This window comes from Cibotium barometz, chromosome 46 (genome assembly GCF_041138505.1).
Source record: "Cibotium barometz isolate CiBa-2024 chromosome 46, ASM4113850v1, whole genome shotgun sequence".
NCBI classification, from domain to species: Eukaryota; Viridiplantae; Streptophyta; class Polypodiopsida; order Cyatheales; family Cibotiaceae; genus Cibotium; species Cibotium barometz.
The window spans coordinates 15670198-15698029 of record NC_141091.1 but is presented as its reverse complement, the minus strand read 5'-3'; the positions used below and the strand labels follow the sequence as shown (position 1 = coordinate 15698029).

General features: G+C 44.6%; 1 protein-coding gene across 5 annotated transcripts; it reads right to left on the bottom strand.

Moving 5' to 3' along the window:
• On the bottom strand, positions 1-27548 carry LOC147611924 (WAT1-related protein At4g19185-like). 5 transcript variants are annotated; one of them, XM_086783784.1, is made up of 10 exons: positions 27151-27547; positions 26395-26457; positions 26192-26308; positions 25793-26078; positions 25516-25671; positions 25255-25406; positions 1011-1173; positions 537-595; positions 310-398; positions 1-266 (listed from the first exon to the last, which is right to left on the bottom strand). In XM_086783784.1, the coding sequence occupies exons 1-9, from the start codon at positions 27324-27326 to the stop codon at positions 320-322; spliced, it is 1251 nt and encodes a 416-aa protein (XP_086639910.1). In that variant the 5' UTR covers positions 27327-27547; the 3' UTR covers positions 1-266; positions 310-319. The 5 variants fall into 5 exon arrangements, with proteins under 5 accessions (XP_086639910.1, XP_086639913.1, XP_086639909.1 ...); XM_086783787.1 differs by having other exon boundaries at positions 1-398; positions 25512-25671; positions 27151-27548; XM_086783783.1 differs by having other exon boundaries at positions 1-398.
• Positions 27549-27832: the final 284 nt, after the last annotated feature.

The window sequence follows — 27832 nt, the reverse complement described above, 5'->3', positions numbered from 1 at the left end:
TGTGCGTGTGTGCACGCGAGGGCATGCATACACAACTTTTTCTTTATTTAGTCTATAATTAAGTATCAGAAAAGGGGTGCCAAAATTCTAATAAACTGTGTTTCTATGAAGTACTCCTGCCATGCCCTTCCCTGCCCTGCCCAAAACCCATCATGCATCCGCAGCTGAGACATTGCATGACTAATGTGATATGGTGCACAAGTAGACCTTGCACTTCCTAACTCCGATCAAATGCAGATTCATACATTCCATGGTAGCATGCCGTCCAACCACCCGCAAGAGCGGAAAGAAGGTCAAACCAGTCTTTCCATGAAACCAGTCAATCCTCTTCATTCATAAAAAGTAGCCCGGTCTGTTCCCTGCTCCTTGCCAGCGTAGAGAGCCTAGATGCTTGTTTCCTGAAAGCAGGTTGGCAAGTCCGAGCTAGAAATTAACACGTGGGCAAAAGAATTTCGTTGATTAAATGGGTCATTTTATAAGCCACTTGCGAGTTTTAACACTATATACACCTATAGCCTTGCCAAAGAAAGCTACACCTTGTATTATCATGAATGGATACATTTGTCACCCCCCGACAGGTGGACTCTAGAGCTTCCTGCCATACCATAAATCCATTAAATCTCTATATTCAGCAAGTAGCCAATGTGGAAAAACTCTTCAACTACCAAATGGAGAAAAACACCAGTAATACAGGACACGGTCACATTAGCATTTGGAACTCTGCCTCCTCAATTAGGGCCTCAAATTAGCTCAGCTAACCAACTGATTCCACAGCATGCTAGCAGAACCAAAACCACATCATGGCACGGTTTCCCTTACACATTCCAAAATGGGAGCCATATGCAGTCTACACACACCATCACCGCACCCTCCACCCTCGCACACTTCCCCCAACCTTTCTCACTGCAAAAACCGACTCCACCAAAACACTTCTACAACTTATCTGCTTTTGCTCTAGATAAGGGCACTGTAGAGCCTGCTAAATGCACATGGTTCCTTTGATAAGGCACCTTAATCAAAGGATCTTTCACATTTATATCTGAGTCTCCATTCTCCGGTTCGGGCGCCCTTGGGCTTCGGCGATGAGAACTAGTAGGCATGAGTCCTTCAGCTTTCATTCGGCCCCAAGTGACGCAATAAAGTCCAGCAATAATGAGAGTACCCCCAAGAACACTGCATATATAATTGCAAAATATCACACAGGTTTTAGCTTCCTACACAGACTCTCTCTCTCTCTCTCTCTCTCTCTCTCTCTCTCTCTCTCGGCCATACTCATTAGCCCCATGCCTGATATTTTGGAGAGTGGTATACCATCTACTCGGAGCTGATGTTGCTCTCATGTTTCTATGTTCTTAGTATTCCATGATGAGTTTCCATGGACAGCTTTGTATCACCCCAGTGAGATAGCTATGTTTATGTTTTCTTTCTGTTTTATTTTCCATTCCATGATGAGATATGCCATGGACATTATTGTATCACTTTGGTCTCATAGGCCCATTGGGTCTTCAGTAGACGCTTAATATATCTTTCTTTCTCCCCCCAAAAAAATGGAATTCATGCAAAAACATACTTGCAGGTATAGAGAAAACCGGGTGAAAGTTGTGGACAACCTTCATGCATAAAGAGCAAGGTTGCATAAGTACGATGTACCTTATTATAAGGCACGTTTTAGTGTGTACAGTACGGTATTGTATTGTACTGTACCTTAACGTACGTGGCAAGTCCCCCGCCCCCCCCCCCCCCCCCCGCGACTGACCTTTGGCCCAAGATCCTCCCGTAGTTATCGATTTTTCACCGCCCATAGTTGAATGTTCAGAAATGAATTGTTTTTTCATTCATTTTTCTGTATATATATGTAAGCTATATAGTATATTTTTTTAAGTTTTTACGGACCTTACGTATTTAACGTACCTCAAAATCTCAACCCGTACCTGAATGTGTACCTTACCGTACTTTTCCACCTTGATACAGAGGATCTAATGAAAGTTGTTATCACTTGGGCTTGCTTTTTTCTGGCTCTTTGGAACAATTAGGAAGACAATATTTCCAAGCTCATTGAAAGACCCACAAGTAAAGAGTACTAGCTCAATGTTTTATCCTGCAGCTATATGCTTTTGCAGTCCTGATCTTGAGAGAGGATTGGGGCAAGATCGCAAGATTGCAGATCATGATGTTCTCCAAGCAAACTCTCAATTCCACACGACATCATCCTAGCAGAATTTGGCAGCTTACTGTAAGAGTACTGGTCCTCTGAAGATGTTAACAAAGAGGAATGAACGGCAGGAGAGTTCGCAACCACAATCACAGACAAGTATTTATGCTAATTGTGATGTAAATCCCGACTCCATAGAGCTGAAGCTTGATTATAAAATAAAATATGTACAATGCTGTCTGGGAAAACATAATCAATCAACAATAAGGGAGAAGAGCCCAAGTTGATGAAGATCGCTGCTGCTCCTCGAGTGCTGGCTGCCTTCTGCTGATTCCAGCCTTCAGATGCACACATGGACTTCAATAAGCTGCTCAACTACTGAAGTAGAAGGCTGCTTCATAGTTATTTATAAGAGAGGGTGGCTGTTGCTTCCAGCTGAGTGAGCAAGGAGCACAGCTGATGGAGAGAGAGAGAGAGAGAGAGAGAGAGAGAAAGAGAATGGTGTTGATCAGCAAGATAATCAGCAGAATTAACAAGGGGATTAATGAGGGGATTAGGGGAGATACACAAGCATCGTGGAAAAGCATATTTGCATTATGGAAATTGGTCCTTTTTATAGGAGAGACCCCCCTTTACAAAGGTGAAGCATATGCTGCCACCACAAATGCCATATGCCGAACATGATGCCAAGTGTCCCTAATAGGTCTCACTTTGCCACACATCACTACTTACATGATATCCTTTTTTTTTTCCCGGGCAAAAGATCCTTCTATTAGTTAACAAAAAACCAGCTTCAATGGGCTAAATACAACCACGAAGGGCTAGATAGAGGGGTGTCCCTTCACAGGTGTCCTTTCAGTGAATAAAAGATTAATGAGTAATTAAGGAGAGATTAAGAGAGTTAGTCACAATCGTGACACTTAGTGAGATCCAGATCAACTGTACTTGCTTGAGGACCAGCACAGAGAGCTCTCACCAACTTATTTCATACCAGCACTCCGAGGGCCGATCCACCCATCATACCCGAACCACAGGCTAGTGCAGGAGCTCAGCCGAGAGGTGTGACACTCGACAGAGCCACTGAGTTATGCAGAGCTCAACGCCCTAGACCCCATGGCCGACGCCCACGGCCACGCCACCAGAGGAGGATCCGGGCCATCATCACCCATCATCACAGGACCTTCTCGTGCCAGCTCAGTTTTACCACCTTGAGCACCATGTCACAGCGTCCCTTGAGGGTTGTATTAGGGTGATATGAAAGCTCTTTGCTCATGTACCTAGATCAGATTTTATAGTTCTAGATTTTTGTTATCTTTCTTTATTACTATTTTGTACCCAGGATGATGTACCTCATAGATATGATGTAACCTTTTGGTCTTGTAGGTCATTTTTGGCCGTTTGAAGACGTTAATACAACTCTCTCTCTCTCTCTCTCTCTCTCACAGCTATATTTATGTTTTCATTCTGTTTTATTTTCCATTCCATGATGAGATATGCCATGGACATTATTGTATCACTTTGGTCTCATAGGCCCATTGGGTCTTTAGTAGACGCTTCTTTCTCTCTTTCTTTCTCTCCATAGCTTAGGCTTAGACTAGGTTAACCCTAACCCTAACCTAACAATTGCTTTCATAGTATGTTTAGGGTTTCTCTGCTTTTTTGAGTTTCAGCTTACTGCGCCCCTAAAAGGGTTACTGTTCTAGTAGTGTGTGAACACTCTTATAAGTGGATAAGATAAGTGTGCCATGTGGCATACACTTTAAAGTGTGTGACATTTGTAAGGGTCAAAAGATAAGGCTGCAAGCCTACAAAAGCATTGTACTTGGTGAGTGAACATCACTTCTATCAATCTAATCACATCATTGAGTCATGCAACTCTCTCTCTCTCTCTCTCTCTCTCTCTCTCTCTCTCTCTCTCGGGCACACACACACACACCATGGATCTCTTTGATCCCCCAGAGCTTAGGCTTGGACCTATGTAAACCCTAACCCTAACCTAACAATTGGTATAAGAGCATCTTCAGGGTTTCTCTGCTTTTTTGAGTTTCAGCTTGCCGCTAGTCGTTTGTTGATGCACCACTGACGACCTCCCATAAATGATCCCTTTGTTCTAGGCACCCGCATGCACTAACCCATTACCACCCTGCTACCGACAATCCTCTCCATCAGACCTGCTCATCGCCATCCAGCTCCTGCGTCTATCAATTGTCCCACCTCCACCATTGCCTTTGCGCTGGCCTAAGCTGTCTCTGCAGCATCTGCAGCCCGCCATCGACTTGCTGCCCTGCACTCTCCGCCCGGCACTGTTGTGTATGACCAGTGCCACCTGTGTGCCGCTTTGCGCTGCCCTCCCATTGACATCATCTTCATGCATCTGCTCCACCTATACCTGCAGATCCATGTCAGCACCCCGCCTCAACACACCATCAGCACGACACCACCTGTGCGCCGCTTTGCGCTGCCCTCCCATTGACATCATCTTCGCGCATCTGCTCCACCTATACCTGCAGATCCACGTCAGCACCCCACCTCAGCATGCCATCAGCACGACGCCACCGTCAACATCCACAGCAGCCACCTATACCTACAAAACCTTATCAACAAAAATTAGGGCTTTTCAAAAATCTGATAAAATTCATCAAATTAGAGCTTATGCATACACAAATTTTTGGGGCTTTTCAAAAATTGAGTCCTCTACATCAAATTAAGGCCACAACAATATCCAAAATTTGGGGCTTTTCCAAATTGAAGCCTCTTACATCAAATTGAAGTTCCTACTCGCCATGGAAGAAGCAGTCGCATGGACTTGTTGGCCGAAAACATATGCCCGGGAAGTTTTTAAAACTTCCAACATAAATCTTTATTTTATGCTTATGTGTGTGTCCTAGGTTCTATGCCCGGGACGTCCCCCAAAATTTAATACAATAATCCTATGTGTGTTTTTCATTTTGTAATGCCTTGTTTCTATAAAAGGCTTCAAGATAGTTCCTTGATCTACACTTTCCACCTTGCTTGGCCCCTTCTTGGCTTGTCTCTAGCCCTTGGACTTCAGCAGTTACAGAGATAATGAGATGATTTATTCTCTAGGCAGCCCATCGCTTATACAATGCCCACCATATGCTAGTCGGTTTGCTCAAAGGCTGTTGCCCTGCTCATGACTTGAGGAAAACTGCATTTAATGAGGTGCCTTTTACATGTTTGAGCATCTATTGCTGGCCGACATAGTATTTGTCACCATTTGGCCACCCAATTGGTCCACCCATGCTTTCTTATCATGTATGTACATTGGACTGGTGTCCATGGCAGTTGTTTATGCCGGGGATTGATGCCACTGATGTGATACTGTAGACTTGGCTTTCTGTTGGGACTTGTGCCTCCGTGTACATGCCCGGAAATGCTTGGTGGATTGGTGTTCCATTGGGTCTGGTACCTCGTGTACTTGCTTGGAGCACGTCTATTTTGGTATAGTCTCATGAACGGGGATTATCCATACCAATGCTGCATTGCATAGCATCTTTATGTGCTTGCTTGCAATTGAAATTGCATGCTGTTTTCATGCTTGCTTGACCAATGTGTAGTTCCGGGTAAGGGGACGCCCGCCCGTGAACCGTGCGTGTGAAACTATCTGCTGACATGGTTGTGGGGCATGTGAACAGGTGGTAAGTATTACCCAATCTAGGCTCAAATAGCCCTTAGGACTTGGTCAATATTTATAAGTGAGTGTGTTTCCACTTCATTAAAGTTTGGGCACCCAAAAGTCACTTATAAATTATGACCGCTTCCAAGTTCACACTCACTGAAGTCCCGAGGCGGACAAGACTCAATGTCCAGGACCTGATCCTCCCCTTTTACTCATAAATGGGCATCTCCCCATGTCCCTTCACCTGATTGGACCCCAATTCACTTACTTATTAAGAGAAAATTCGTGTTTTCTCTTCATGAAAATTTTTGGAGGCTGAAAACTATGTTTTTTCACCATTTCTCTCCATTTCCAAGCTCTCCATAGCCATAACCAACTTGCTAGGGTGTTTTCCAAGCTTCCAAGAGTGTTTCCAAATGCTAATCACTCTCCTACTCACTCCCAATGACTGAAATTCAGCAAAACAGCTCTCATTTTTGTTGTAATTTCTAGTCTTTTTGCTGAAAACCCTATTTTCAACCTTCCTTTTTTAAGTTGAACCATAGGGGAAGCTTTCCCAAGGTTCCCTTTATCCTCTTGAAGACTTTGTCGCGAAGAAAGGCGACAAATCAAAGATCTCAACACTCCAAGGACTTCCATCGTGAAGACTTCCGCTGCCATCGACTCTACTTGCTATTGGTAAGCTTTTATGCTTAAATATGGGAGCAAGTAGCAGGAGGGAGAAACCGGATTACAAGATCACATACCCTGTGTAGTGTTCTCTTGTCCTACGTGCTCTCTTGCAGATTGTTGCTACCATGTGTTGGTGGAACAATAGAGAGCAGATGGTAGGGAGCATGGGCACTTGAGAGGGTAGTGTGGTTGCAAGTCTACATCGACAACCACTTGTTTGCAATACTGTATTCATACGCATTGGTATGGAAATCTCGTCAGAAATGCCCATGACACTATGTACTTGATTCTCCCAAGATCAATATACTTTATTTGAGGGAGGGGTCGGCCGTTCCGGCTCATTGTGTGTCTCTTGTCAATTCAGCAATTTACTTCTTGTATTTTGAGCAAGTGTCCATCAAATCTTAGTGTATTTAAGTGTATTGATTAGCATTGTGTTCCACCAAGTTACATTGGTATCAGAGCATACAGTTCTCTTTCACTTCTATCGTGAGAGACGATCACCGTAAACACTAGCTATCTCTACACTTAGAACATTATGGACAGCCATACAATGAATGTTGGAGATGCTAACACAAGAGACAGGGACAATGAAATGCATACTTCCAATGCTTTACAGGATGAGCAAACTCATGTGCTGCACAATAGGGAACATGAATATGTGGGATAACCGTCCCGTGGCAAAGAGAAGATGCAGGAAGAAGAGTCTATAGTCTTGAGGGCTGAACTTACTCGTATGCAGACTCTTCTCCATGCACAAAAAGAAGAATTGAATCTGTATCGCCATGAGGATCCATTGTTACATGACCGTTTGAAGGCCAAGAAAGCTGAATCTTATATGGATCATGCAATGGCAATGATTGCTCAAGAGTTGCACATGCAACCGAGGGATGCAGCACGTGCATACTTGGCTCGTACCGAGGATGCCTATGCAGAAAAGGAAACCATCCCACATGTCTTGGAATCCCCACAAGTGCCCGAACAAGAACTTATGTCTAAGAGGTATGGGAGAGGAACAATCAGTGACTTCACACCATGCAGGAATACCTTATGTAACCCGTGAAGGATACAATGTTTATGGCAGTGGTCAAAATGTATGTCAAATGCCATTGCCGGCTGAAAATGTGCATGCACAACACATGCAACATGGGCTGCAATTTTCTGTTGGTGCAGGTATTCCGCGTATCTCTCATGCCACTCATGCCTTCGAGTGTGCTCGTGAGGGAGAAGTTATGGCTGAAAATGTATCAATGCATGTTGAGGGGCCAACCATGCCTCATGCTTACAGGGCACATGTATCTATGCCTTATGCATCACCTTTTGGTCCAAAAATGATGCTAGTCAGAGGGGCTGTCCCAATGGACAAACATGGGGGAAAACATGTTGAGATGCGCACACATGCATCAAAGTCTCATGACTTCAAAGCCGGAGACAAATCTGTGAAGTTTGACACATATCATGGGGAATATGATGCATCAAAGGCACTTGCTTTTATTGCCCAGTTTGATATTGCTTTCAGTGATGAGGATTTCACTCAAAAATCCATGATCCGGCATGTAAGCATGTTCATGAAAGGCACTGCTGCCCATTGGTGGCTCACGGAGAAGCTCTCACTAAATCCACACAGATGGCAGCTGCTTTGGGTATTGAAGTGGAGGACATGGATGTGCTGCGTTTTCTTCTCCTACAGGCTTTCTGATGCTGTTTGCTGATCTGAGGATTGGTGGTACCCTATTTCTTCTACGTTTCCAAATTCAGCCCTTTCTATTGCTCCGAATACCTCGGAGTTTACAGATTTGCAGCCATGGTTGCTGCGTTTTTCTAAATAGATCTTGCTGGTAGCTCTACCTTCACTTAGGCTTCATCTGTTGGACCCGAAGGTACCTTCTCTTCAGCGTTTTTCCTCATTGGAGGTGTGGACACTGGTTGGCCTGAATTTTCAAGTTTGTAGCCCTTGTTTGGCTGCGTTTTCTTCTCCAATGGACACAAATCACTTGCAGAGGGGGTGTTTTGTTTGGATTGTGGCTTTGGAGGCAGTTTGGTACTTGAGGAGGTTACTGAAATTCTGATTTCAGTCAACGTTTTGCTGATTTTGGAGCATCTATACCTATGTTTTGTTCCTCGCTTACACGGTTTCCCGGTTTCTTCATGTTCCTTGCCTTCTGTTGGCAGTGGAGCGCTGTTTTTTGCTAGACAGCAGTGTTTTGGCTGCGTTTTGCTTCCCAAGGGAGTTTTCTACACTCTGAGGGCAGCCATCTCTAGCTACTTCACTTGAGGATCAGTTTCAGAGCTGTTTTGTTTCTGTGGAGACTTTCTTCTGTGACAGAAGTTTACAGATTTTGGAGAAGAGCAGTGATCTTTTCAGAGATCCTGAGCAGAGTTTATTTTGTCCGAGCCTGTGTTCTTTGCAGTGTTTGCAGAACAAGAAGGGTGTTTTGCCTGTGAGGTGTGATCCTTTCACATGGATCATTTATTTGTTGCTGATTCTTGGGATCTGATTCTACTTACGAAACACTCTTCTGCTCTGAGTGATGCTTTCGAGGACTTTGTTACCACTGCAGTTTATATTCCTGCTTCCCTTCCTCATTGTGAGGAGTCTACCTCTGCCTCTCTTTGTGATGCTTATGAGGATGCCCCTCCCCCTGCCAGTTCTGCAGGTTTGTTGTTTTGGAAAATGGTTTTTTGGACCCAGTGGGATGCTTTGGATCTTTTGTTGCTAACCGTGCCTGGGGCACAGTGGTACTTCTAGAGTTTTTTGGATTTGGATCCGAATCAGGTTGGGCTTGTACCAATCCGGCGACATTTTTTTTAGAGGGGGATGTGGAGTCCTTTCATCTTGCGATGCCCACCTCAGTGGCGTTCGTGTACTTATGTACAGCATTGGGCAACTCATGGTACGGAGTTTGAGCAGATGGACTCCATCTTTTCTAAAGAGTCTTTACATCTTGCGATGCCAACCTTTTCAGAGGATGCTTTTGTAAAGCATTTGGCTACTCTTGGTACAGAGTTGAAGCAAATTGACTCTATTTCTTTTGAGGGTTCCAGTGAGGAGCAGTTTGCTTCTCCCAGGATTGTTTATCTACAGGATTTGATCTTGGTTGGTTATGAGGTTTTTCATACTTTCTCCAGGCTGGATACACGACATTGGACTTTGGGGAGTGTTCTTACACTTGGGTTTGGAACCATTATTTGGAGCAACACATCGTAGCCTACATGGTTGCTTTCTTCCAGAGGAGCGGTGTACTTGGCAGCTTGTTCTGTTGCTTTTGTAGCCAAGTTGCTGAGGAGATTACTTGTTGAGCTTTCTTGGTACCTGTTTCTGCAGTCTTTCATCTTTGATCGAGGACGGTATCTCTAGCTTCTTGGAGTTCACTTAGCATCCGGTGCTGAGAGGGGGTGTTAGATATCATCCCTTGCTAGCTTCCTGTTTGGTGTCCTATTTTAGCCTCTAGGACTGACCATGTTAGCTTGAGGGGCTAGTCACCCTTCACATATGTTTTCCCATATTATTCCCCATTTTATGGAGTCTTGGGTATTTTTCCCAGTCGTGGAGGATTTATTCCCAAGTCGACTGCCTTCATATGGGCATATATATAGCTGGCTTGCCTCCCTCATTCTTCACTGCTTGCTTAACATTGTTTGCTGCAGTCCCTTGCATACGAGGTTTTCTCCCTTCTTGCTCAGGACATGTATTTCTTTGGATGATGATATTGAGAGCAGGTTCTCACCTGTGTTTCCTCTCCATCTCTCTCTCTCATTCTCTCTCCTGTGTTTCCACTTTCCCTTCTTCCGCTGCACATTCTATCATGGTATCAAAGTGCCAGTGATCTTCAGTGTTGGATGCTCCCTCCTCTCCCTCCTGCGTTCTTTTTAGAGGAGGATGTGGAGTCCTTTCATCTTGCGATGCCCACCTCAGTGGCGTGTACTTATGTACAGCATTGGGCAACTCATGGTACAGAGTTTGAGCAGTTGGACTCCATCTTTTCTACAAAGTCTTTACATCTTGCGATGCCAACCATGCTTTTGTACAGCATTTGGCTACTCTTGGTACAGAGTTGGAGCAAATTGACTCTTTCTTTTGAGGGTTCTAGTGAGGAGCAGTTTGCTTCTCCCAGGATTGTTTATCTACAAGATTTGATCTTGGTTGGTTATAAGGTTTTTCATACCTTCTCCAAGCTGGATACACGACATTCGACTTCGGGGAGTGTTCTTACACTTGATCGGCAATCCTGCGTCCCAATGAGTCTTCAAAGGTGTTTGCAAAAATGAGCTCAAGAGCCCCAATGGAAAACTCAAGTCCAATTTGGTGTTCAGCAACCAAATCAATGAACCAACAAGCTTCCAATACAAGGAGGCATCAACCTGCTCACAAGGATCATGTACAATAAGTTTGGTATTTGGGTCCATCGGAGATGAAATAGGCTTGCAGTTCTTCATTCCAAAGGCCTCCAGCAACTCATGAACATACCGCTGCTCTGAGAGAAACAAAGAACCCCCTCTAGGTCTGCCAAATCTCCAATCCTAAAAAGAAATGAAGTTAGCCTAAATCCGTCATCTCAAACTCCTGTAACAAGGCAGCCTTCATAACAGCTATGTGCTCCACATGACCGCCACTGAGAATAACATCATCCACATAGAGGATAATCAATGTGACCATACCGCGATCTCAAAAGAGATACAAGTTTGGATCTACAACTGATCTCTAGAAACCCTTTCTCAGAAAGAAAGAATCAATCGTCTGGTTACAAGCCCTGGGAGCCTGTTTATGTAACACGCGGAAGCTCTGGGAGTCTTCTTTCAGCCCTAAACACTCTTGGAAAACATGTAACGTGCGGAAGCTCTGGGTAGTCTTCTTTCAGCCCTAAACACTCTTGGAAACCTTCTGATGCAAAAACGCACCATCTGATGCAAAAACGCAGGTAGAGAGAGAGTAGAGAGAGAGAGTGAGAAGTGCTGGAATTTCAGTATATACTATGGTACAAAAAGGGTACATATCTTGCAGCCCTTGGCTGCCTTCATAAAAAGGTGGTTAACCCTAAAATCTGTCCCCTATGGGACCTCTAATGATCCAATCCCCTAGTGGGAGAGAATGCCTAAAACAATGAGTACTTGGGCCTTTTTATAGGTCCCTTGGACAAAGGGTAAACTGGCCGACTGCTGGTCGGCCAGTATTAATGCATTAAATGCTTATTAATTCAGCCGACTCGGTGGTCCTCCTTGATCTTGATGCTCCTGATGCCTTGATCTTGATGCGCCTGATGCTGGTTCAGCCGACCACCTCCAGAGCGGCCGACAGTCCTTTCTATGCAGCCAGCACCAATGTCCTGCAGCAGCCGACACACTTCTGATCTTCAGCTTGTTCTCCATGCCAGTCTACTCTGCCACAAGTGCTCTGTACTCCTTCATCTCGGTTCTACTCTTTATCTGGCTGCCTCTTCTGGATCTAGCCCTGAGAATGTCTGTAACTCGCAGCGGCGGTGCCCGGGGGACTAGGGCCTTTGACACACTTGTTGATACCATCAATGCATATTAAAACATTTAAACATGGCCACAGCCTTAACACATATCCATCATCACTTTGCATAAAATATAAAGCTGGACAAAACATCCACAAATGCTGAAAATGGATCTTGCACATGTGACACCACATAGAGGCCGGAATGGGCCGACCCCCCCCTTGGAGTATTTTATTACCCAAGGAGAATAATATCATGTACAAGCTTTGAGGGCCTTACTCTCCCCACGGGAGATGCCGGATTATCCAAATACAAATGCCATAACACAGCCCAACACGAGGCAACCAAGCCGGAACATAGGCTGTAGAAATGCCGAGCCAACAATATTATCCATATACCTCCGTGTGGGTACTGATTCTTCCCAAAAAACCACGGGTCTTCATGCAATAGAGCTAGTACAGCAAGTACAACTCTCCATTCAGCCGGTACAGCAGGTACAATGGCTGGTACAGCCGGTACGGTGGCTGGTACAGCTGGTACAGCAAGTACAGAAGCTGGTACAGCAAGTATAGTGGCTGGTACAGCCGGTACGGTGGCTGGTACAGCAGGTACAGCAAGTACAGAGGCTGGTACAGCAAGTACAGAGGCTGGTACAGCCGGTACGGTGGCTGGTACAGCAAGTACAGCAAGTACAGAGGCTGGTACAACACATACAATGGCTAGAAATCATAATAAATGATTGAATACCCTTGCCTTCAGTATTTCTTCGCGATGGAAGCCTCCAAAACAGTCCCCAACTGCCGGTATTCTTCATGGGCAGCCTTCAAGAGAGAGAGAAAGAGAGTAGCCATCATTAGGGAAGCCTTCAACGGTGGTAGAGGCTAGTGTGCAGCAAGAGAGCCTCTATTAATGAAGAGAGAGGGCTCCAATTTATAGATTTGGGCCTCCCATGAGCTAAAATGGCAAGAGAAGGCTACAATGACAAGTGGAGAGCCACACAATAGCTGAAGTGACAAGTGTGAGGCCACTTGTCTCACTTTGATCCATTTTCTAACAAGTGTCAGGCCACTTGTCTCACTTTGATCCACTTTCTTGCCACATGTCCCAATCTAAGAGATGGGTCCTTCCATAAACTTTATCTCTAAAAATATCCCAACCGGTAGACATTCTGTCATAGGCACTTTGTCAACTCTTGGTATCTGCTTAATTCCAGATGTAATGACGCGAACAGAATTTCCATCGGAGTTGGGCCAAAAATAGCAACTCTCCTAAATTTTAGGAGTGTGGTCCTTTGTATTCTAGGATAATCCCCCATTCCCAAAGCTTGTACTTTTCCAAATATTTAGGCATTCCAGAGTCCACCAGACCCCTTTCATACAGGGAAATGTCCAGGCTGGTGACATCCTCCCCAACTTCTTAAAAGTTGTCCGCAACTTTAAGCTTCAAGCCATATATTCAAGATATAATCATGTCCCATCGATTGGGCGAGACGAGACAGTCTCAAAAATCCAATATAACTGAAGAATCCATGTCCCAAAGAAATGGGCGAGACTAAATAAGTCTCCATAATACCAATATCAAAATCATGTCCCATGATAAATGGGCGAGACAAAAACAGTCCCATAAGTCCAAATATCATAATCATGTCCCAAGATAAATGGGCGAGACAAATCAGTCCCATAAATCTAGATATCATAATCCATGTCCCAAGTAAATGGGCGAGACAAAACAGTCCCATAAGTCCAGATATCATAATCCATGTCCCAAGTAAATGGGCGAGACAAAACAGTCCCATAAGTCCAGATATCATAATCCATGTAGATCACCAAGGAGCTGCCTTGACGCCCGGCCCGACTTCAGTGCCCATATTCTCTACCATTGGCTCTATGTTCTACCAAGCAAGGTAGCAACATCTTGAAGAGCACTTAGGTCAAGAGAAATACTACACAGGGCGGCTAAACAAGGAGTCCTGAAAACAATCACTCGCAGGCATAGATAACCTGGTGTTCCATACGCATTTCTGCTACACATAGTTTATAGGCATTTCGGCCACCAACTCACACTACCCTCTCAAGTGCCCATGTTCCCTTCCATCTGCTCTCTATTGTTCCACCCACACATGGTAGAAACAATCTTCAAGAGAGCACGTAGGACAAGAGAACACTACACAGGGTATGTTGTGCTTGTCACTACCCTTTGAAGTGCCCATGTTCCCTTCCATCTGCTCTCTATTGTTCCACCCTCACATGGTAGAAACAATCTTCAAGAGAGCACGTAGGACAAGAGAACACTACACAGGGTATGTGAATCATGAGTTCCATAAGTCCAATGCATCCCAAATAAAGGGAGCCAAAAAGAATAATCCATCCCAGTAAAAGGGAGCCATAAACATAATCTATAAACCTGAGGATGGATCCAAATTCCTAGAAAAGAAGTCCAGGAATCCATACACCTGTATACCATAATCCTTGTATACCAAAACTCTTACCACATACTCCGTGCTAACCACACACCTTGGAGTAGAGGTGGACTTTATCCATAAAAGCATCATATCCATGAGATAACCAAAGATTTCTTCTCTATAAACTCGGACAGATTCGTCCATAGAAATTGCCTTTTAAGCCCAATATCTATATAAATCTCGTCCAAGAAAGAAATCTCCATAGATATATTCCGTCCCAATAAAGGGAGCCATGAAAAGAATTCATCCCATTAAAGGGAGCCATAAACAATGTTTCCCTGAAACCATCTCAAGGCAAACAACAACACCTTTCTCCTTGCATAGCTATACAAGGGTTAGTGAACATTAACACTTCATAGTAAATAGCCAAAGCACCAACTTTGCAAACTCAAAGTATACTTAGCTTTTCTTTGCCAGGTTGGTCATGAAGCCAAAAGAAATATCTCGTCACCATATCCTTAAGATATCCTGACATATATCTCCATATAGCTTGCCTGTAAGCTTGATAATATAATCCACAATATCCATATGGAAAGAGTGCTAAACGTGTGCACATAAAGCCAACTTCACACTTCCACGATAAAATTCTGTGAATTCATAAATCCTTAGATCAACAAGCTGTCTACTGCTCATGCTCTTGCTTCATAAGCTATGAAGCAGCTGGCCATGCTTAATAGCGATGATGGTAAGTGTGGTCCCCACTCGAGATCTTTTCTCTTCCTTATTGATAGAAGGAAGCCTCCGCTTCCAAGAAAGCCTATGCTCTGATACCAATGTAACTCGCAGCGGCGGTGCCCGGGGGACTAGGGCCTTTGACACACTTGTTGATACCATCAATGCATATTAAAACATTTAAACATGGCCACAGCCTTAACACATATCCATCATCACTTTGCATAAAATATAAAGCTGGACAAAACATCCACAAATGCTGAAAATGGATCTTGCACATGTGACACCACATAGAGGCCGGAATGGGCCGACCCCCCCCTTGGAGTATTTTATTACCCAAGGAGAATAATATCATGTACAAGCTTTGAGGGCCTTACTCTCCCCACGGGAGATGCCGGATTATCCAAATACAAATGCCATAACACAGCCCAACACGAGGCAACCAAGCCGGAACATAGGCTGTAGAAATGCCGAGCCAACAATATTATCCATATACCTCCGTGTGGGTACTGATTCTTCCCAAAAAACCACGGGTCTTCATGCAATAGAGCTAGTACAGCAAGTACAACTCTCCATTCAGCCGGTACAGCAGGTACAATGGCTGGTACAGCCGGTACGGTGGCTGGTACAGCTGGTACAGCAAGTACAGAAGCTGGTACAGCAAGTATAGTGGCTGGTACAGCCGGTACGGTGGCTGGTACAGCAGGTACAGCAAGTACAGAGGCTGGTACAGCAAGTACAGAGGCTGGTACAGTCGGTACGGTGGCTGGTACAGCAAGTACAGCAAGTACAGAGGCTGGTACAACACATACAATGGCTAGAAATCATAATAAATGATTGAATACCCTTGCCTTCAGTATTTCTTCGCGATGGAAGCCTCCAAAACAGTCCCCAACTGCCGGTATTCTTCATGGGCAGCCTTCAAGAGAGAGAGAAAGAGAGTAGCCATCATTAGGGAAGCCTTCAACGGTGGTAGAGGCTAGTGTGCAGCAAGAGAGCCTCTATTAATGAAGAGAGAGGGCTCCAATTTATAGATTTGGGCCTCCCATGAGCTAAATGGCAAGAGAAGGCTACAATGACAAGTGGAGAGCCACACAATAGCTGAAGTGACAAGTGTGAGGCCACTTGTCTCACTTTGATCCATTTTCTAACAAGTGTCAGGCCACTTGTCTCACTTTGATCCACTTTCTTGCCACATGTCCCAATCTAAGAGATGGGTCCTTCCATAAACTTTATCTCTAAAAATATCCCAACCGGTAGACATTCTGTCATAGGCACTTTGTCAACTCTTGGTATCTGCTTAATTCCAGATGTAATGACGCGAACAGAATTTCCATCGGAGTTGGGCCAAAAATAGCAACTCTCCTAAATTTTAGGAGTGTGGTCCTTTGTATTCTAGGATAATCCCCCATTCCCAAAGCTTGTACTTTTCCAAATATTTAGGCATTCCGGAGTCCACCAGACCCCTTTCATACAGGGAAATGTCCAGGCTGGTGACAATGTCCATGGCATCTATGATGCACATGACATCCCCCTCTGCTAAACTTGATGACGGGAATCCAACCTACTCTTGGATGACTGTCATCATCCCAATCCTGTCCCGAAGTCCCTCTGTCATCTTCCATCCCTGGCAAACCTTTTTCTCTGAAAATCCGGTCTGTTCTCCAAACCACTCTGTCTCTGATGAAGATCTATGCATCTGGTCTTCCTCTAGTCCACAATCCATTCCTGCCCTGGCTCTGAACACCATCTTGGTCTTCATTCCTGGAACTGAGTCTGGCACTCTCACATCACCCTTGGAGGATCAACCTCCCTTGGGACCGTTACCTGAGAACCTATTTGGCTCATGGAACTGCCATCCCCATCTGGCACTGTGGAACACCTCCAACAAACCTCCTGGGAGTTCTTGCCGATCTGTGTTCTTGCCTTGGGCTTTGAATCTGTGTACTTTCCTGTACCTTGGACCTGCACACCATCATCTGGGATTGAATCAGTGTTTAGCTTTGCTGAGCCTGATGCTCTGATACCAATGTAACACGCGGAAGCTCTGGGAGTCTTCTTTCAGCCCTAAACACTCTTGGAAAACATGTAACGTGCGGAAGCTCTGGGTAGTCTTCTTTCAGCCCTAAACACTCTTGGAAACCTTCTGATGCAAAAACGCACCATCTGATGCAAAAACGCAGGTAGAGAGAGAGTAGAGAGAGAGAGTGAGAAGTGCTGGAATTTCAGTATATACTATGGTACAAAAAGGGTACATATCTTGCAGCCCTTGGCTGCCTTCATAAAAAGGTGGTTAACCCTAAAATCTGTCCCCTATGGGACCTCTAATGATCCAATCCCCTAGTGGGAGATAATGCCTAAAACAATGAGTACTTGGGCCTTTTTATAGGTCCCTTGGACAAAGGGTAAACTGGCCGACTGCTGGTCGGCCAGTATTAATGCATTAAATGCTTATTAATTCAGCCGACTCGGTGGTCCTCCTTGATCTTGATGCTCCTGATGCCTTGATCTTGATGCGCCTGATGCTGGTTCAGCCGACCACCTCCAGAGCAGCCGACAGTCCTTTCTATGCAGCCAGCACCAATGTCCTGCAGCAGCCGACACACTTCTGATCTTCAGCTTGTTCTCCATGCCAGTCTACTCTGCCACCACAAGTGCTCTGTACTCCTTCATCTCGGTTCTACTCTTTATCTGGCTGCCTCTTCTGGATCTAGCCCTGAGAATGTCCATGGCATCTATGATGCACATGACAGTTTAAGACTATACAAGACCTTCCGTAATCGGTAAACCATACCTTTTGATCCCGGAACCTCAAAGACTGGAGGTTGCTCAACATACATCTCCTCCTGCAAGTCACCATTCAAGAACGCAGATTTCACATCCATCTCATACACCAGCCACTGCTGAGAAGAGGCAAGGGCAAGAACTGTCTGAATCGTGGTCATCCTAGCTGTCGGTACAAAAGTGTCCTCATAGTCGCTCCTTCGTTTCAGTGGCTCGATCCTTGATGAAATCTTCAAACATTTGAGCCCTTCTTTTGTCATGCTCCCTCTTGGTTCTCCAAGCTAAGGATTCCTCATCTTGGAGCAAACATCTGAATTGCTGAAAATCATGGTACTCTTTTGATGACATGGCCGCGGTCTTATGAGCAATCGATGACCCTGGTTCCCATCTTGAAGTCCTGGATCGGCCTCATAATTGTTCCCTTCATTAGGCCCTTGGTCTCCCTCTGCTCTCGACATAGCTCTGTCACCCCAAGAAAGTTCTTCAAGAGAAATCCTGCTCTGATACCACTGTAAGCCCAGCGGGGCGTGTAGTGACAAACTCAACCACGTGCCCAAGAGATAAAGATATAGAGAGAGGGGAGAAAGAGAGAGAGAGAAGGGAATAGGGATCTTGCACAATACACCACACTGAGTGGGGAACAGGCCCCGCCCCCTTTTCAAGAATTTATTTCAGGAGCAATCCACGGGCACGCTGGTCAGGATCAATACAATCAATGAATACAAAACAAATAGATATGCCGATGTAGGATATCCAAGTCGATGTTGATGTCGAGGCACAAGATCTCCGATGCCGAGCATACCACGAGGATGACCCACAAGTATCTCTCACCGGGCTAGTACCAAGTTCAATATTCAAAACCAAATCCAATGAATCCAAGTAAAATGAATCCAAATCCAAATCCAATGAATCCAAATCCAAGTCCAAGCCCAAGCCCAAATCCAGACCCAGATCCTGATTCAAGTCCAAGTCCAGATCCAGGTCCAGGTCCAGGTCCAAATCCAAGAATCACTCGCTCATCCCATGAGTAATTTCCATAACTCCTATAGCCTCATCAATGAAGAAAACCATGGAAACGCTCTTTCTGGCAAGAAAACTAATATAAAACCTATTCCTATTTTAATGGTTTTTTAGCGATTAAAACCTTCAAAAAGCAGTTTTTGAAGCAGTTTTTAGGGTTTCTAAAATTTTTACGGTTTTTGAAATTTTCAATCCGACATGTTCGTACAGCTCTGTACAGTTATACGGATCCGTAAAGTCGTACGGACAAATGATGACGTGGTACTACAGTCGATGAAGGCACTCTGATATCAACAGATAGTGATGAGAAACTCCATGATTTGGTTCATGATCAAGTAGATGATGATGGAGAAGATGATCTCCACGCTTCAACAAAGATGGCAACACGATGAAGTGGTTCTTCTTCAACTCGATGCTCAAGAAAGGCTCATGCTTCTTTTATACTTGGGGAAGCCTTGCTTTTTGTCAAAAAGTGATGCTTTTGCTTTGCTTTTGGTCTTTTTAATAACAAAATACTTTAGTCAAAAGTTCTTTGCTTTTCTAGCTTCAAGGCCTTGCTTTTTGCTACTTTGTGAAAAAGCGGCTTTTAGCTTTTTGGTTTGGCTCAGTCTCCTCTTTCCAATGGTGCCCTTGGCTCACAGTCAACCTTGTTTGACTTTTTGTTTTTTCTTGCTTTTTGACCAAGAATGGTGCTTTTTCCTAATCAAGCCTTATGGACCCTGTCCCCATGTCTTCTTCCACCTGTTTGGTGTCCAGGCACGGGTTTCATCATGTGAAATAGAGCTAGGAGGGCCAAATAGTTACATCATCAATATTGTCAACATCAATCTCATATAAAGTAGCATCAGCATCAACATCAGCATCAGTAGCAACATCGACATCATCATCAGTATCACCATTACCATCATCATCATAAGCATCATGAAGAGGGTTTGGGAACCCTGTCGACAGCCATCAAGAGACTCAGCCTGCAAGCCAGCAACCCATGGGGGACCTAGACAGCCAGCCGACGCTATAGGCAATGGCCAGCAGTCATATGGGACAGCAGTAATAATACGCAGCATTTAATGGCAATAAGCCCAGCAATTTTGGCATTTTTAATGCCTATTTAGTGTCCAGCAGCACAGCAGGCTGACAGCCACATCAACTAGCCGACTAGCCCCTCTCAACATATATATAAGCATCATTCATAATTCAGTATAGCAATCAGTTCATTCATCATATTAGCATTCACCAAAGTCATTAGAAGATTATGTAGGGCCAGAGATCAACCCCTTTGGGGCTGACCAAGGGCCTAAGCCATGTACATTCATTAAGCAACCTTTTTGTACCATATTAAATATAAGAAAAACCCTAACACCAAACTTTCTCTCTTCTTCTTCTCTCCTCTGTCTTAATTATGTTTAAATCAGCATCTTGTTCTTAATCAAGCTTAGGGCTATGGATCAATACAGCAAGGCTTCCGTGCATGCAACATTGGTATCAGAGCATTCAGGCTCAACCCACTAAGCATAAGTCCCAAGAAAGGTGCACAGTTCCAACAAAAGAATGCAGCAAGGTAGCAGACAGAGTAGTCTACAACAAGCGAAGCCAAAGGAAGCATTCCCTGAGGGTATGTACACATAACTAGTACATCATTAAGCTCTCAAATCAGTTCCAGAGGCCTGGCAACAAGCAGCAAGACTTGGAAGGGGAGATCAAGAGTAGCAGGTGTTCAAACAAAAATATCAAAGTCAAAAATGGAAGTTTAAGGTCAGAAGTCTAGGAAGGAAGGATGACAGAGTGTGCACCCGGTCATCAAGTTTAGTAGGAGGGTATGTCACATGCACGCCCATGCCATGGCTAATCCTCAACATGAACAGTATTAATCCTTGATTAGTCCATCAGTTAGGACAGCATGTAGAACATCATCAATGTCATCATCAACATTGTCAACATCAGTCTCAACTAAAGTAGCATCGGTAGCAACATCAGCATCAGCATCACCATCACCATCACCATCATAAGCATCACGAAGAGGGTTTGGGAACCCTGTTGACAGCCATCAAGTTTAGTAGATGGGATGTCACGTGCATGCCCGTGCCATGGCTAATCCTCAACATGAACAGTATTAATACTTGATTAGTACGTCAGTTAGGACAGCATGTAGGACATCATCGATGTCATCATCAACATTGTCAACATCAGTCTCAACTGAAGTAGCCTCGGTAGCAACATCAACATCATCATCATCATCAGCATCACCATTACCATCATCATCATAAGCATCATGAAGAGGGTTTGGGAACCCTGTTGGCAGCCATCAGGGAACTCAGCCTGCAGTCAGCAGCCCATGGGAGACCTAGACAGCCAGCCGGCAGCTTTAGGCAATGGCCAGCAGTCATATGGGACAGCAGTAATAATACGCAGCATTTAATGGCAGTAAGCGCGGCAATTTTGGCACTTTTAATGCCTATTTAGTGTCCAGCAGCAGGCCAACAGCCACATCAGCTGGCCGACCAGCCCCTCTCAACATATATATAAGCATCATTCTTAATTCAGCATAGCAATCAGTTCATTCATCATATTTGCATTCACCAAAGTTAGTAGAAGTCTGAAGATTATGCAAGGCCAGAGGTCAACCCCTTCGAGGCTGACCAAAGGCCTAAGCCATGTACATTCATGAAGCAACCTTTTTGTACCATATTAAATACAAGAAAAACCCTAACACCAATCTCTCTCTTCTTCTCTCTCCACTGTCTTAACTATGGTTAAATCAACATCTTGTTCTTAATCAGGCTTAGGGTTGTGGATCAGTAGAGCAAGGCTTCCGCGCATGCAGCAGATCAACTGGCACAAATCGTGTGGATTTTGGGTTGGCTCATTGCCTGCCCCGACTTGGCATCCAATTGAGGCTTTCAATGGGTCTCACAGGGGAACCCAATTCGCTATCTGGGATGCCAGGTTGGCATCGACATCTCCCCTGAAGAGCAGCTCGCCCCCCTTCTTCTGTGCATTCGGAAGAATGCTGTTATACCGGAGTTCAGCCAGGCTTTCCCAAGCTAGTTGGGTAATGGTAGCAACCCAGATTCTTCTTGCCACCATGTGGTGCATTACCTCCTGTTGGTCTTTCTCCCAGGCATGTATTGGTCAAGTCCAGCGTTTGATCCGGAACTTTCTATGGGCTGGTAGTGATAGGAGACCGGCTAGGACCAATGTTAAGCTTTTAGCTCAATTAAACATGATTAAAATATCTTAATGCTTAAATACTTGAGTAAACATGAGGCAAAGAGCGAAAAGTTGTGTTGTTTGCATTGAGACACAAGGCCTTGTTAAAAAGGGCCTGAAGAGGTACAAACGAAGAGGCACATCCCTGATGAAAGAGTGTGACTCTTGAATGAATAGTTATGTCCTTTGAACGTAGAGATGTGTCCTTTGATCAATAGATGTGTCTCTTTGAAGAGATGTGTCCTTTGGTGATGACCCATGTGACAGGTTGTGACCCTTCACTGGTGTCCCTTCAATGATTAAGAGTAATTAAGAATAATTAAGGGTAATGAAAAGAGATCAAGTCACAGTCTTCTGAAGTTGAATTATCAGAGCAGTCTTCTGAAGTTGAAGATTCCACATTACGGTTTTGAGGAGGTGAGGCTATTGCAGGACGAGGAGTGCGAGATTGGTCACGTCCAAAGTCCCGTCCACAATCAGATGCACTGGTTGAAGGAACTGCTGACGTTGAGAATGATTAAAAGATGACCCTTCTTGTCGGCAAGGTTGCTGCGAATGTTGCCAAGGGGAGTTGGGTCGGAATTGAAAGTTGTCCGCCGATGAGGATTGTTGAGAACCTTCACGAGCCATACGTGAACCATTGCCATAATAACCTTTCGGATTCAGATCCGCTACACGCTCAGCATAATGAATAGCACTAGCAAGGTCGACAGGGTTGTACTTTTGCACATCGGTACGAAGTGTGGGGTTTAAACCTTCAATGAAGGCATGAAGCTCGTCCGTTGGCAACCTGCGAGATATAAGAAGCCAAAGAACCAGTTTGTTCTAAGTGGCGTAAACGAGTTCAGGCTTGAAAATCCGTATTGGCAGGAATGAAATGCTTACGAACGACCCGCTCAAATTTTTCCCACGTCGTAACCATTTTTCCAACATGTTGTCGCCGTTGCCACCAAAGTAATGCAGTATCCTTAAGTAAGGCTGCAGCAAATGTAATCTTCTTCGCATCGATAAGAACCATTGAGTCAAAATACAGGCGAAGTTTGTAAAGCCATTGTTCAGGTGTACGCTTATTGTGTTGTCCTCCATAGGACTCCGGGGGTTTAACTTCCAATTTCTTTGTTTTACTAGCTTGCAAAAGACGATAAAGAGTCTTAAGATCATCACCTTCCACCTCAAGGGGAATGTTGTCTTCATATTGTCTAGTATTGATGGTGTAATGTCAACTGCTGGTACAGAACTGGTATGAGAATGGCGATTGTTGGATCTGAGAAGCCAATGTGGCCATGGACTCTTGAAGTTGTTGTTGAAACTGTTGCTGCATCTGCTACAAAGCCTTCTGCCAATCCGCTGGAGCTAGATTGCCAGGCTGGTGGGTTTTGTCCTCCATAGCAGTAGGCTGAAATCAAGACTCTACAAATTGAGGCTCCGAGGGTTGTGGTTGTTGACACCTTTGGGCCCTAGTGAGAACCATCAGCAAGTAGGGGGAGCAGACACATTATGAGGATTGGAGAAGGTAGGTTACAAGCTAGCAAGGCTGTTATAGGCCATCCTATATGAGGAGGAAGTTCAACAGGAACCAAGAGCACTGGGACTGGTTCTTGTCGATGAAGAGGGAGCAAAAGGGGTTTTCATGTCTATGTAAACTATAAATCCCGATTTGCACACCTGAAGTGCGTAGTACCCGTATGATGATGAATTGTGGCTTTCTTGAACATTAAAGTGCCACATTGTCCTTGCTGTTGTTTGTGTTGTATTTTACATTACCGCCAGCGAAGTCTATCCGGAGCATCTGGCTCGACCTCATTCATACTCTGCGGTCAATGGGGGCAGCTTCACGGCAACTCAAACAGCATGAGGAAGCGTCGGGAGGCCTTTCTTAGGATCTGGCGGCACGGTCCCTTTCTTACAAAATTAGCATCTTGGCTTGGTTTGCCGGAGGGATCCTACCCGGTTGGTAGAGGCCCAAGGACTACTGCAATGCTTTGCGTGCTATTCAAGACCCTTCTACCAATTGCTTTTTTGGGAGGACTCTCCAGCAGTGCATCGACTGGATTGTGGAGCCCACAGTATTTAATTGGCACATGTTTTTGCTATGGTTTGATTGTACTTAATAGCTAAGTAAGCTCCAAGATTCACAAGCCTAGTTACACATGCCATGCGGATAGCAACTCGCCACACAATTGAGGGAATGTGCGTGTAGAGTATGCACCATTGCGGAGGTTGAGGACGAGAAGCACTACCTGGTTAGATGCTCAGGCTACTATGAGATCCAAGCAAGCTTCCATTGTCTTTTCCCAGACGGATTTCGCCCCCTCTCCCGAATCATTCGGTATGAGGATCAGAGATGCTTGGACATGTAATTACTCACGCTTCATCGTTTCACAGAGAGGCCGGCAGCACTCTGAAAGGTAATCTAGCGAGACCCTTCTTAGACCTCTCGTACATATTTTTTTGGTGTACACCTGTTCACTTCAGAGGTTTCCATCCACACAAATGATCCTCAACCCCCACACAAGCACGGGTTGGGAGGGGGGGGGCAATAGAGAGGGCTGGATCCGTTCTGAGGCCCTGACGTCCCCAACCTCGAGCATCCCAAGTCCCGACCTTCTACCTGGTGTCTACTTATCCAGAACATTCTTCGATAATATGGAGAGCTCCCATCCTAGGTGAGCAATATTACAAATTTCACACTGGGTAGATACAAACTGAGATGATTAAGCCCAGAAAGATATTCACCCAGGAGATAACAACGTTGCCCAGACATTCTATGTTCTTTGACTAATACTTTTTTTTCCATGATCACAGCTAACTTTAGGTTGGCGACATTGTACAGTCGATAACCCAAATCAATCTCCAAGATAAATTTCTGTGTGTCTGGACCCCACTTATGGATCCACAAAGAAAGCTGTTGATAGGTGCCAGAAAAATAATAATCTCTGCATTTCAAGTAGTATTCAGCAACTTGAGCCTATTAGCAGCCAAGTGTTTGAATACAACCCATACTGCTTCTTGTTCCAAGGCAAGGGTTTGACTTTTTGCCATAGTCTAAAATTAAAAACAATGTCTTGAAGTTCAACATCTTCACATGTAGACCACCATGCTGAGTTTTTCTATGACTTTTGCAAAGGTAAAGAGCAAAGGTAACAACATTATGATCATTGGCATTCGAGAAAGTGCAAGACACACATACCTTCCCAGGTAAAGAGAACTTTTGAGAAAAATACGAGCAAGAACCGAAGAGAACAGTGGCTGAAGAGGCATGTATAGGGCCACTAGAGCAGGTCCCAAAACCTTGTTGGACCACGTCAGAAGCCCATAATTGAGAGCCGAAGCTACAAAGCCCTGTGATATTATGCCAAGTTTGGATGCAATCCAAGGTAACATACTTTGAGCAACATGCAAAATCAAATATCTCAAAAACTAGAAGACAAAGCATTGAAGGCATACATACAGCATAAAGAACTGAGAAAAACTCGGATCGAGTCAAAACCCAATCAGTCCAGTCACTTGCACCAAAGAATCCGGATACAGACATGAATGCTGCACCAAACAAATAAGAGTAAGCCGTCACAGACAGACCTGCCGGGTATCTTGCCAGCAAGGGTGCCTGCATATACACAAACTGAAAATTAAAACCCTTCACATAGACATGTGTCTTGATTCTTCTTGTGACAAGGCCTTCATTGTCACATAAAATGCAATAGGGTTACACTATTAAATGCACTAACCTGAAATGCAATGTATAAGGCCATACAGATGCAATTGCCTATCAGACATACGACACCAATGTGCCACGTGTCTAACCCAAGGTCCAGCAACCCCTCAGCAAGCCAGCCTACTGGCTCTGGTGAAGGCTTGCCAAAAACAGCACCTTGCATGTGCATATCGAGAAAGCCATCACCCCATATTACTGGGCCCTTGTATATTGACATCAAGATTGCCCCAAAGATACACACGACAGTACCCCCGATCTTTGCCATGCCAGACCACCCATTCCAGTCAACATGCTCGGTACTGTTTGATCAAACCAAAGGCCTTTGTTTCACAACACAAGCATGCCAAGAACATGTCCTTGGGAAATTTGCAAAAACATTAGTCAGTTTAATAAGGACGCTAAATATACTAACCCCATACAGACAGCCAGTAAGAATGTGAAGACAGGGATTCCTGGCTGCAGTGCTGCAGCGTAAGCTGGAGAAGTGAGGTTGAGCCCGATCAGAAAAAGCAGCTGGTTTGCAAAAATCCTAAGCAAATTCAAAGGTTCATTAAAAGCTTCATGACAAGTCTATAGAGAAAGCACACCTATGATCAGAAAAAACCGTGTACCCACCCAGTGAAACCTAAGAAAATAAATGAAAACAGAACTTGACGTGTCAATGGTGGGCGAATCCTCCTGCAAGCAAGAACAAAACATTCATGAATGAGTTGCACACACAAAAATGTCCAAATTGGCCGTTAAACATGTGCCAAAAAGCTCACATGTGGTCCTGCAAGGCAGCTTATTGGCACATGATCAGCTGTGGCATACATCTCACCATCCACAACCATGTGCATTTCGCCAAATCAAAAGGTTTGTCTACCAGACCAAGGCCATCCTACCTGTGAAATGGGCATAGCTACTCATTCGTAGGGGAGTAAACAAATTAAACCCTATATCTATCAAGGGTGGGCCAAGACGCACATCACCTTGATTGAACCACTGTCAGGAAGGTCAGAATGGCTCTAGGGGTTGAAGCAATTTAACCCTCTGCATTGCACCACTCTTCTACGAGACTACGATACAGTCATCCTACTACATGAATATTGAACCCCATGAGTCATACACAGGGAATTGATTTGATAGCCATGAGATTAATGATTAATGGATATGTCATACAAGGGCTAAATTTTGAGAGGAAACCATCAATCGTACAGAAAGGATTAACTCTATCAAACCCATTAAACCTATCATAACCCCAACATCATACAGCAGGGATTAAACTTGATCAAACCCATTAAACCAATCATGAGTAGAAGATTATTGAGTGTTCCTTTACAGAGGGTTAAGGCCATAATTGGGCTGTATGATGAGAAGTAAAGTGCTTACCTTTCTTTAAAGTATGCCAAGGGAGCGAGGACAGCCAGGGCAATGAGGTCTCGGAAGATGCAGAAAACGAGCTGATTGATGCCAACAGAGAGGGCAAGTTTGCTGATGACATGGTAGCCGCCATAGCTGAGCTGCACGAGGGCAAGGGCCAGGTGGGCCTTCACGGAATCTTGCATTGCCAGATGCCCGACAAAAGAGCGGTAAGAATCCACAGAAATGGGGAGAGGGGATCACAAGAGCAATCGAGGACCTGAAATTCTGATGTGGGTCATTGAGAGCTACACTAATTAGGGTTCGCAAAACGCAGAGAGGGTCAGGTGAACTCTCTCGAGTGTATCACGCGAAGAGAAGAACACCATGGACTTTTTTAACCCGAGGTGACGAGGACCGTGTAGGTCTTTCGATGATCCATTATACATGGTGCTATTTCACATTTTGGGCTGCATTTTTCGGTCGCTGCCTGTCCCAAATGTGGAAGGTGTGGGGGAAGGTGTGGGGGATCAAAGGTGTCGAAAAAAAGAAATGCAAGGGTGAGGTTTATTATTTAATTTGTATTTTTAAACTAAAATTTGTATTTGGTATAGATATATTTTGATTAGCATTTATTATAGGTGTTTTGAGAATATCTCCACCGCAATGATCCACGTAGTTCTCATCCATTTACCTCCATTTATAGAGCACA

Coding starts and splice junctions, on each gene's coding strand:
- LOC147611924 (XM_086783783.1), bottom strand. CDS start 27,326: ATGCAAGATTCCGTGAAGGCCCACCTGGCCCTTGCCCTCGTGCAGCTC. Junction 26,458..27,150: donor TTGGCATACTTTAAAGAAAG/GTAAGCACTTTA, acceptor TCTTGCTTGCAG/GAGGATTCGCCCACCATTGA. Junction 26,079..26,191: donor TTACTGGCTGTCTGTATGGG/GTTAGTATATTT, acceptor TTGATCAAACAG/TACCGAGCATGTTGACTGGA.